Here is a 12,229-nt window from a genome sequence, read left to right on the forward strand (position 1 = left end):
CCTGTAACTGGTAAAACTAGTATCAAATATATTCTCATTATAGATCCAAAAATCTTTTGTGTACATATTTTCTCCAGGTGAGTGCACCCCTACTCTACCCCTGGATTTAAAATAAATGTTCAGCTTCCCTCTGGCCACAAAGCAATCCGGCTCTCTGTTTTATGGGTCTCTCTGTTTTATAGGTCTCTCTGTTTTATAGGTTCAAAGAAATAAAAAAGGTAAAAAGTATTCAGTGTATGTAATGATGTCAGTGGATGAAGCCGTTCCATAGGCTGCATGGCATTTGTTTTGGTGGAGAGAGAGAGAGAGACAGAGAGAGAGAGAGGCTGAAGCCGGCGACCCCCTGCCCTGCACCCAATCTCTTGCCAATGTTGAGCAGCAACAGCAGGAGGAGGAGTGGGAGGAGCGTTTCGGGAGCTGCACAGAACAAAGCTGCCGGGCTCCTTCCAACTATTAACGCTCCGCTGCTGTAACGCTGCCAGAAGCTACAGGAGTTTATCGCTTTCCGCAGCCCAAACCGGAGCCGCCAGGAAGCCGTAGAGCGGGGAGGGAGGGCGTAGTCTCTGTCTGGGAACTTTACGGGAAAGGAGCGGAGGAGAAGTCGCTGAAGGAGTCATGGAGCCCAGGGTGCTGCTGCTATTATCCCTGCTGGGAGTGATGGGATCGCTGTGTCTGGCCAACTCTGACTCCCTGCCCAAGGGTAAGCGCGACCGCATGCGTCTAATGTCGCTTCTACATCTCCCGTCTGACTCTACTTATTTCTACAGCTCTACTTCATACTCTTCATACTCCTCATACTCTCAGCTACTCAGCGCGCAGACTGTATTCTGTCATAGAACAGACGGGGAGTGCAGTGAATACTTATATAGATACATACACAAAAGAGATTCCATCCAGGGCTTAGTCTAAAAGGAGAACTAAACCCTAAAAATGGATAGGGCTAAAAATGCCATATTTTATTTACTGAATTTGTTGCACCAGCCTAAAGTTTCAGCTTGTCAATAGCAGCAATGATCCAGGACTTCAAACTTGTCACAGGGGGTCACCATCTTGGAAAGTGTCTGTGACACTCACATGCTCAGTGGGCTCTGAGCAGCTGTTGAGAAGCTAAGCTTAGGGGTCGTCACTAATTATCCAGCAGAAAATGAGCTTCCCCTGTAATATAAGATGATGCTACAGGACTGATTATTAAATTCTGATGCTAATTGCACTGGTTTCTGTGCTGCCATGTAGTAATTATCTGTATTAATTACTAATCAGCCTTATATTGTGACATTTCTATTCTATGTTTACTGTATATTGTGAGTGGGTCCCTAAGCTCAGTAAGTGACAGCAGCACAGAGCATGTGCAGTGAATCAGCAGAAAAGAAGATGGGGAGCTACTGGGGCATCTTTGGAGACACAGATCTTTACTGCTAAAGGGCTGTGGTTGCCTTGGGCTGGTACAGAAACACAAAACATAATGTACAACATTTCTAGCTACTTCTTTAGTTAGGCTTTACTTCTCCTTTAAAGGGGTGGTTCAACTTTACGTTACCTTTAAGTATGTTAAGAAAAATTACCAATTCTAAGCAAGTTTCCAATTGGTCTCCATTACTTATTTTCTATAGTTTTTGAAATTATTTGGCGTCATCATTAAGACTCTTTCCAGCTTTCAAATGGGGGGGGGGTGTCACTGACCCCATCTAAAAACCAAATGCCCTTTAAGTCTATACATTTATTGTTATTACAACGTATTATTAGTCATCTTTCTATTCAGGCCTCTCCTATTCATATTCCAGTCTCATATTCATACCAGTGCATGGTTGCTAAGGTAATGTGGACCCTAGCAACCAGATTACTAAAATTGCAAACTGGAGAGCTGCTGAATAAAAAAAAAAAAAAAAAAAAATATATATATATATATATATATATATATATATATATATATATATATATATATATATATATATATCTAAATAACTCATAAAACACAAAATGTTAAAAAATGAAAATCAATTGGGAATTGTCTTGAAATATCACTCTCTACATCATACTAAAAGTTAATTTAAAGATAAACAACTCCTTTAAAGAGATGAGGAAGCAATAACTGTCCTGAAGAGCTTACAATCTAAGTACCTTATGACTGCTGTTGCACTCCGTAATTCTGGGAGTTGTAGTTTGCCTAAAGAGCCAGTCGCTGTAAGCGACTCATGTGATGGATGGGTGCAGGGCTAGTTTACTAGGTAAGGTTAGAGTGGCCATTTTTCTGGGCATCTTGGGGTAAAGTTAGATGAAAACTAGGGAAGTGCAACCTGCAGCCCTCCAGTTTTTATTGATCTGCAGTTTACCAGCATCTTGCCAACATCCAGAGGCTTTCAGTGGGGAGTGGTTTACTGGGAGTTGGATATCCCTGACTTGTAAAACTTCTCTCTGGAAGGGGCCCCAGCCATTCCTGATTTGGAATAACATTTATAATGAATTGGAAATGCACTGGGCAGCCAATATCTTCTGTGTGGCTTACCTCATTGAACTATATGGACAAAACCTCACGAATGTCCCTGCTCTGGCAAAGATGCTGTGTAGCGTAGCCTTTACTTCTAGAGAGAGAGGCTGAACAGGAGCAGATTTCGGGTTGAGACAGGAGACTTTCAGGGCAGTGGCACTAGGCCAATCATTTGCGTTTTGGTGCCTCAGTTTGGCAGAAAAACACTCCCAGGTGTCGCTCCAGTGCCCTTAATGGTAATTAGCTAGACCCAGCCGGTGCACTTGTGGGTGAGGATATTATTGCTCAGAAACATGGATTGCTTGGCCCATAAATGTACAGCCAGGGATTAGGAGATTACAGTTTTGGGTAGTGAAGGGACAATTGTGAGCATTTTGATGCTGCCTACAAAGATGACACTTACACCTGCAGCAAAATGCTTGGAATCACTCTGTCTGACATACTGAGATGGCAGCTTTGCCTCTGTGCCTGCCGATCTGTTTTTAAACCTTGTTAGAGCCCAATGCAGTGCAAGCAGGAGATAAAAGAGGTTTAGCAAGGGGAACCACACATTTCCCACATCCAAAGAATGTGCAGATCCAACACATGGAATGCAGAAAGCAATCCCACTTCTACTGCCCATTCCCCAGGACGACGCGTTTCACACAGTATTAATAGAAGAATAAACTTGTGAATTATGGGTTTTGTCTCCATTAATTTATAAATCTAGAGCAGATTGTTGCAGCCAGTAGATCGCAGCAGCCACGGATTCTGCACAAATTGTTGTATTGGATCCCACTTGTTATAATACAAAGGGCTGCTGTGGCTGGTTGTTCTATAGAGTTTCATGAGTACCAACTGTTACTGGTGCTGAGACTTGCAGTTCAGCCACAGCTAGGGGAAAAGTCATATTCTCATGAGTTCTCCATCCCCCTGATGCCCTAGAGTAGTGCTGCTCTGTGTTCTGCCCAGCGGGAAAGGTAGCTGGTGTGTGTATAGCTAAAGTCCAGATAACAAGGGAAATTATGTTTATTAATACCTGTGTGTCGGTATTCGGTAGAATTTGGGGATCACGTTTTTCCCATCTTGTAGCAAAAACAAATATCTTGGATATGTACATGAAGCCCTCCTGGCTTCTGCATAGACCCTAATTAAAGACCCTCTAATCTAATTGATCTCTGGTAAAAAAAAAAAGTGTAAGTGAAGTATGGCGGGGGTATTTGTAATGTTTAAATGTATTTAAACATTCAAACATAGTGTTGGGCCAGACCAAAGCCCATGAGAACCAGACTGGACACAGGTATATAAATGATTATGTCTTGGATAGGAACGGGTTGGGTCTGGGTCTGAAGCCAGGCTTTCCTGATGATAGGAAGACCCCGTATCTGAAAAACACCAGGTCCCAAACAATTTTGGTAATGGATTTCCTAGTGTATGTGAGAATGTGATAGGTAGCTTAGATTGTAAGCTCCGCTGGGGCAGGGATTGGTGGGAATGTGATAGAGAGCTAAGTTTGTAAGCTTGACTGGGGCAAGGACTGATGGGAATGATGTATAATCTCTGTAATGCGCTGCAGATGTTGTTGGCTTCATATAAATAATAACAAATATTAATAGCGATAGACAAAATAGTGAAACATTCATGCACACACATAAGCTGCACAACATAAATGAATTTGCAGTATAAGTCAATGGCCAGTGTAGCTATAAGGAGTGTAGCTGGGGCTCGCCGGATAAACGCCGTTCTGCTGCCAGTTCTGTACTGCGCCCTTTTCTGATAAGACTCAAATACTCCCATGGATCTCTCTAGCAGGTCATGGTTCACACAAACCGTAAAAACATTCTACAGCAGTGAGGTCATCTGTATCTCCAGCGTGTCTCCCCCACCCCTCACATGGTTTAGCCTTCCTACAGCCACTGGATATAGGGACAGTGACATTCAATCTCCCCAGACTGGGGACCCTGCAGGGCTGCTAATTACTCCCAGACAAACTGCACTGATTCTATTGCACCATGAGACGCTAAACAGAATCAAAACTAAAACAAACGAATGCCGGGCAAGTTATTTTGGACAAATACGATTCAGTGAAACTTTTCCTTTTTATGATGGTTGAGGTCCATGTGAATTCATGTGTCCACAGCAATTAATGGTTGTTCACCTTAAGTTAATTTTTAGTATGATGTAAAGCAGTGATCCCCAACCAGTGGCTTGTGAGCAACATGTTTCTCTCCAACTCCTTGGATGTTGCTCCCAGTGGCCTCAAAGCAGATGCTTATTTTTCAATTCCAGGCTTGGAGACAAGTTTTTGTTGCATAAAAACCAGGTGTATTGCCAGTCCACATAGGAGATACCATTAGCCAATCACAGCCTTTATTTGGCACTCCTTAAATACTTCTTCATGCTTGTGGTGCTCCCCAACTCTTTTTACATTTGATTGTGGCTCATGGGTAAAATATGATTAAAATCCCTTATGTAGAGAGTGATATTCTGAGACAATTTGCATTTGGTTTTCATTCACTGCCAGTACCCACAATTAGTGATGGGCAAATTTATCCATCAGGAGCAAATTTGTGGTGAATTCCTGCGATACGCCGCCGGCGAATAAATTCAAAAAACTGCCACGCGGTTTCGCAAATTTTTCACCGTTTCACGAATTTCACAGGAAATTCACAAATTTTTCAGCAAAGCGAAACGCCCCTAATTCGCCCATCACTACCCACAATGCTTCTGAGTGCAGGCAGAGCAGCAACATAAGATCAGCGAAAGAATGGTCCAAGCCGACAGGTTCCCACTCAGTAGTTCTGATGAGAGCCATGGATTGCATCTGATCCCTGTTTTATCTTTCTGTTTAAAACCATTTATTCTACAGAGCTTATATATTATCTACTATGTAAACTATTGCCTTTTCAACTTAAATGGCTGCCCCCAAGCTACACAGCAGCCTAATTATGTTTAGTAGTAACTCTGAAGGAAACAGCATTTGTTTTACTATTGCATGGAAACAACTCATATTTCAATCTAAATGAAACACTTTGGTATTACTGGTTCTTTAAAACAGTCCTTTTATATATATCTGTACTGGCTCAGGTTTCTTCATTATTCTCTTAAACCATACCTCCCAACTGTCCCGTTTTCATCGGGACAGTGCCGCTTTTGACAGCTCAACCCGCAGTCCCGCGTTTGTACTGAAAATCCAGACTTTCTCTGCACTGAACAGCCAGAAAAATTAACAAAGTTTCTATCTAAGTTGGCTTTTGGCAGAGAGCCCAGAACAGACGCCAGGTGCAACTAAGATACTTTGTAACAATTTTGAGATAAGTAAATAAGTAATTGTAACAATTTTGAGATAAGTAAATAAGTAATTGTAACAATTTACATAAGGAGGTCCCTTGGGAAAAGTTACACTGACAGCTTAAAGGGCAAGTCACCTTCATTAGCAAAACTGTAATAACTGAAAAAAAAACCACAGAAACATGTTCAAACTTTCATAACCTACCAAAATGTTGGGCAGTATGCTTAAACTGCTATTGATCCATACTGGCTGGCCACAGCCATCCATATAGCATGCAATGTATTGTAATTCCTCTAACAACAGCACATTGATAGTCTACTGTGCTAAACACTGTACTCAATACATCACTTATTGGCAGGCTGGACCAGTGGCATAATTACCAGGGATGGGGGGCGATTGCACACTTGCCCACGTCCCCTTGGGGCCACCAGAGCCCAATAAGTATTATAGTTGGTGGCAGGGCAGAAAAATATTTTCAGTGTGTGTTTCTGGAGGTTGGACCCTTATTGACAGTTATAGGCAATAACAGACATAAGAGGCACAGTGTATGTTATACATACGTGCACATTCTACTTTCCTGAAATAATTTCGGATATATGGTTTTGTGGTAAAACCAGCGTTATATGGTGCAAACCAAAACTCATTTTAATTTGCCATTTTTAAATGAACAAGCAACTTCTTATTTCTGAGCCTAATGTCAGAACATGGTTTCACTTCTCTAGTCTGAACTTCTGAAGGATGATGAGCAGTTCAATAGCCAATAAGTATCTGTTACATTGCTGTTATTGCACAAATAAAGCCATTTTTATTTTTTTCCTAACTGGTGGAGGTTTCTTCTCCTGTGTTTTTCCAAGTGAGTTCACCTGCAGTTGGACATTTATGATCTAGCGGCTTTGTATTCTGCAAATCACTGGTGTCCCTAAATTGTAGCTTTGGTTCTGACGATACAGGGGTCGTAGGAAAGAATAGACTATGTTAAGTCAAGCTCCTGTGCGATGGAACACATATAAAGAAGTTACAGTGCAGAAAGACAAAATATACAATTAAATGTATTATTTTGCCAATAGAAATGCCACTTGTATTGTAACCAATAAAACTGCCATTTAAGGTCATTTTGAGCGGCAATGCTTCAGGCCGTTAACTGAATTCTCCTTATGAGGAAAAGCACAACATTTTTTTGTTCTGTCCCAAACTGTTGGCTACAGTTCACATGGAGTTTAATACAGATAAAGAGAGAATTTCCAAATTATATGCAGCTCAAAAGCAAGGGATTCTGGGAGTATTCAATTGACAGTAGCAGGAGTGCATGGCAAGTGGGCTTTCAATCTATGCTTATATTTCTTATATTCAGGTTCATTGGAAATCATCTGTGGAACCCAACTGATTCATAAAGGGCTATGGAAATGGGCATTATTTCAGGCTTCTCACCTTGGTGGTAGATTAATAGTAGATTATTTCCCTTGGGTAAAGAAAACACAAGTTCCTAATGTTGAGGAATTTGGGTTCTTCATGAATAAACCAGTAAACCCTTTGTGACTGGCACCTACTGTATATTAACGAATCATGAATACTGTATGAAATAAGACTGTATGTATATTCAGAAGAATGGAGGAGGCTGGAGGCGCAGAACTTTGCTGCAAAAACCTAGGAGTATAACAAAACGCTACATGTTTCGGGCACACGTGCCCTTTGTCAAGACTGTATGTATAGTTCAGGTGTACTGATCTAACCCCTCATATGTATATATATATAAGTGCCCATTGTGTCCCACTCACTGTCCCATTGTTGGACTGCAAATAAAGAAGTCAGTTTGAGACACTGTATGAATTGTCATCTGATAGTTCTTTTTGAATTTTTGTGATTTCGTATCTGTATATCCCTTAGAAAGCTGTCGTTGATTAGCTGCATTATAAATTGGTGCTCGTTTAAGCTGAAACCAATAAAAAATATTTGTTAAAGAAAAGAAAGCCAATAAAAGAAGCTTAAGCTTAGAGCCCAATATTTGTGTTAGAAATAAGATCCCTGAGTACAATATGTGTGTTACGTGAGCTGTTTCTTCTGTCTAGGTGTGTTTTGTTTTTACCTGTTTACTTATGCCATGTGACGCATCCAATCAGAATGATATCATATTAGTGGTCAGGGCAATGCTTATTGAGCACATACAGATAGAACGAGGGATTGGCACAGTTGCTTTATGCCTTTGCCAAAAAAACATCTTGATTATTGGCCAGAAATACATTCACATAATATCCAAACTTGCATATGATTTTCGATCTGTCGCTGCATATTATTGAATCTATTAATACTCCAAGGTAGGAATCCAGTGCTCCAGGTCAGTGACTCTCAAAGTGAACTGTCAGCTGATCTGTCATGGTGTCCTGACCTGAAGTCTGAGAAATCCTTGTGTAAGCAAGTCACATTATCAGCATTTGTGACTCAGGCTTTATATATTTAAAGAGACTCATGACAATTGTGGGGTTGCTGAGTGTGGGGTGTGCCAAGTAAGAAAAAAAAGTCTGATTGCAGGCTGAAATGGAATTAGGCTTTCGAAAAATCCAGAAGTGGATCTCATTATTACATACCTCCCAACTATCACATTATCTGCAGGGCAGTACCGATTTTGACAGCTCAATTTGCAGTCCCCGGTTTCTTACTGAAATGTCCTGACTTTCTCTTTGATCTCCTGAAAAAGATCCAATGTTTCTGAAACTCAATTAAAATAAGAGGCGTTTTGGCAGAGAGCCCAGAACAACAAGCAGCTGCACTTTTGTAACAATTTAATAGACGCAAAGAAACAAAAGTAACTATTTAAGATAAGCATGTCTCTTTGGAGAACTGAGACTTGCAGGGCAATTCAATTTCATTAGCAAAACTGGTATAACACATAAAACATTGCACAGAAATGTGTTCAAACTTTCATAACCTGCCAAATTGTGTAAAATAAACATGGTAATTAGGTGGTGTGGCCATAAAATGGCATGGTCAAAAAGTTTTTGTGGACTGAGACAACAAACTACAAAAAGGAATGGTGCGCAAGTCCAGTATAAGTACTACTAAAATAAACACAATTTCAAAAGCTACAAAAAAGTTATATAAGCAGGAGGACATACTCAAAGTTCCCCCCAGTCCGAGGGTGCATGCACATAGTAACACAACCATAAATGTGAGTTCTTCTAAAAAGTAAGACAGCAAATAAAAAAAATACAAAATATTTATTGGGACATATTTGGAAAAGGCTTAAAGGGATCCTGTCATCGGAAAACATGTTTTTTTCAAAATACATCAGTTAATAGTGCTACTCCAGCAGAATTCTGCACTGAAATCCATTTCTCAAAAGAGCAAACAGATTTTTTTATATTCAATTTTGAAATCTGACATGGGGCTAGACATATTGTCAATTTCCCAGCTGCCCCTGGTCATGTGACTTGTGCCTGCACTTTAGGAGAGAAATGCTTTCTGGCAGGCTGCTGTTTTTCCTTCTCAATGTAACTGAATGTGTCTCAGTGGGACATGGGTTTTTACTATTGAGTGCTGTTCTTAGATCTACCAGGCAGCTGTTATTTTATGTTAGGGAGCTGCTATCTGGTTACCTTCCCATTGTTCTTTTGTTTGGCTGCTGGGGGGAAAAGGGAAAAAAATCTGTTTGCTCTTTTGAGAAATGGATTTCAGTGCAGAATTCTGCTGGAGCAGCACTATTAACTGATTCATTTTGAAAAAATTTTTTTTTGCCATGACAGTATCCCTTTAACACGTTTCGTGCCTGTTGGGGCACTTTTCGGAGGAACTCGCATTTATGGTTGTCAAAATTTTTTGTCCCTCTTTTTTAAAATTTTGGAAGGTATGTTATTACCGTAATGACATATAACTGTGTAAAATGAAGAGAAATTTCAGTTACATTAGAACAGTCGTTCCCAACCAGTGACTCATGAGCAACATGATGCTCACCAACCCCTTGGCTGTTGCCCCCAGTGGCCTCAAAGCAGGTGCTTATTTTTGAATTCCTGGCTTGGAGGCAAGTTGTGGTTCTATAAAAACCATGTGTACTGCCAAACCGAGTCTCATGTAGGCACCAGTCCACTTAGGAGCTACCAAATCATAGTGCCAATCATAGCCCTTATTTGGGACCCCAGGGACTTCATGCTTGTGTTGCTACCCAACTCTTTTTTTACATTTCAATGTAGTTCAAGGGTAAAAAAGGAAAACTGTAGAGGGATGCTAAAGGTTCTTGGGAAGATGGACATTACTTCCAGGAAAGAGACGTTTATGACAAGAGAGCAGAGGCCTGGGCAGGGGTGGCTGTGTGTGACAGGAAGAGATAGGTCTCTGTATTGACTTGATATCCTTCTGTTCATTTCCTTTGTTAACCAGCACAGTGACATGTGAATTCCATACACAAATAAAGCTATTCTTAATCATCTCTCTTCTCCAGCACATCATCACCTTTGTAATGGCACAGGAGCCTCTAAAAGCAAAGTGTAAAGGAAAGAGGTAGAGTCCATGGAGTGAAAATGTGCAGGTTGGCTGCAGTTTGGATCAAGCCTTACCCACATAGTCACATACACACCACTGTAAACAGGCCCTAATTCCCCAGAGAAAGCGCCATTTTAAAAAATGTTGACATTTTAAGTTTTTAGGTATTTATTCTTATTTTTCTTTTTTGTTTTAGGTGCTCATTCTAAGAATATGACCATAAAAACCTTCAGAATCTTTGACGTCGACAGTGAAAGTGAGTTTGAAGAGATTCCTTGGGATGAACTCGAGCAGTCGGGAGAAGGTTCAGGAGACGAGGTCCCAGTATTGACTCGTAGTGCAAGGAAGCCAATCCAGAGGAACATCACCAAAGAGGCAGAACAATATCTCTCCAGTCATTGGCTGACAAAGTTTGTTCCATCCCTGTACACTGTTGTGTTTATTGTGGGCCTGCCTCTGAATCTGTTGGCAGTCATCATATTCCTGTTCAAGATGAAAGTCAGAAAACCGGCAGTGGTCTACATGCTGAACCTGGCCATCGCCGATGTGTTCTTTGTTAGTGTGTTGCCTTTCAAAGTAGCCTACCATCTGTCTGGGAACGACTGGCTGTTTGGGCCTGGAATGTGTCGCATTGTCACTGCCACTTTCTACTGCAACATGTACTGTTCTGTCCTGCTCATTGCCAGCATCAGTGTGGACAGGTTCTTGGCAGTGGTTTATCCCATGCACTCCCTTTCATGGCGCACAATGAGCCGTGCCCATTTGGCCTGTAGTCTCATTTGGGTGATATCCATAGCGAGCACTGTACCGCTTCTCATGACCGAGCAAACTCAGAAGATTCCTGGGCTGGATATTACCACCTGTCATGATGTTTTAGATTTGAAAGACCTCAAAGAGTTTTATATCTACTATTTCTCCATTTTCTGCTTGCTTTTCTTCTTCTTGCCGTTTATTATCACCACTGTCTGCTACATTAGGATCATCAGAAGTTTGAGTTCCTCCAGCATCAAGAACAGTTGTAAGAAGACAAGAGCCCTGTTCTTGACTGTGGTTGTGCTGTGTGTTTTTATCATTTGTTTTGGGCCAACCAATGCCATCTTTCTGGCCCATTACTTACAAGAAGCCAACGAATCTCTATATTTTGCCTACATCCTGAGTGCCTGTGTTGGCAGTGTCAGTTGTTGCCTTGATCCCCTCATTTACTACTATGCCTCGTCACAGTGCCAGAGGTACTTGTACAGTTTGCTGTGCTGTAGGAAGGTTGCTGAGCCTGGAAGCAGCAGTGGACATTTAACGAGCACCGACATGAAAAACGACACCTGCTCCACAAATGTGAAAAACAGCATTTACAAGAAGCTATTGGTGTAAGACAGTAAGAAAGGGAAATCTCCCATGGCCATATAAATGTAAGCCTGGACATTGCTCTCCATATGATTTTACCTTCTTGTCCGTGTAACAGCTTGGGTTGCACAGAAATGCATTTTCTAATAATTCAATTTACATGAAGTAATAAGGGTTATAAGTTGATTCCCCTATGTAGGCATAGTCCCATGAGCCATACTCCCGGTGCTTCCTTCTCTCTACAATGGGCAGCAATTCCTTGCACAGTTTTTCCTATAAAAGCCAAAGGTGGAGAATCCCCCCATACACCTTTAACCAAAGCAAGTCCTGTTACTTTAGAGCAGGGATCTCCAACCTTTAGAACCCATGAGCAACATTCAGACATAAAAGGAGTTGGGGACCAACACTAGCATGAAAAATGTTCCTGGGGTGCCAAATAAGGGCTGTGATTGGCCATTTAGTAGCTCTTTTGTCAACCTTCATTGAGGCTCTATTTGGCAGGACATCTGGTTTTTATGCAACCAAAACTCGCTTCCAAGCCTGGAATTCAAAAATAAACACCTGCTTTGAGGCCACTGAGAGCAACATCCAATGGGTTGGGGAGCAACTTGTTGCTCATGAGCTACTGGTTGGGGATCACTGCTTTAGAGTAATCACTACTT

General features: G+C 41.2%; 1 protein-coding gene across 1 annotated transcript; it reads left to right on the forward strand.

Annotated features, from left to right (window-relative positions):
- Positions 1 to 328: 328 nt before the first annotated feature.
- Positions 329 to 12,028, forward strand: f2r.S (coagulation factor 2 (thrombin) receptor S homeolog). Its single transcript, XM_018244443.2, has 2 exons — positions 329 to 700; positions 10,423 to 12,028. The coding sequence occupies exons 1-2, from the start codon at positions 616 to 618 to the stop codon at positions 11,592 to 11,594; spliced, it is 1,257 nt and encodes a 418-aa protein (XP_018099932.1). The 5' UTR covers positions 329 to 615; the 3' UTR covers positions 11,595 to 12,028.
- Positions 12,029 to 12,229: the final 201 nt, after the last annotated feature.

This window comes from Xenopus laevis, chromosome 1S (assembly GCF_017654675.1).
Source record: "Xenopus laevis strain J_2021 chromosome 1S, Xenopus_laevis_v10.1, whole genome shotgun sequence".
Classification (NCBI taxonomy): domain Eukaryota; kingdom Metazoa; phylum Chordata; class Amphibia; order Anura; family Pipidae; genus Xenopus; species Xenopus laevis.

Bases quoted from the DNA above. Each gene is read 5' to 3' on its own strand.
- f2r.S (XM_018244443.2), top strand. From the start codon at position 616: ATGGAGCCCAGGGTGCTGCTGCTATTATCCCTGCTGGGAGTGATGGGA. The intron at 701-10,422 runs GTAAGCGCGACC...TTTTTGTTTTAG, and splicing joins CTCTGACTCCCTGCCCAAGG to GTGCTCATTCTAAGAATATG.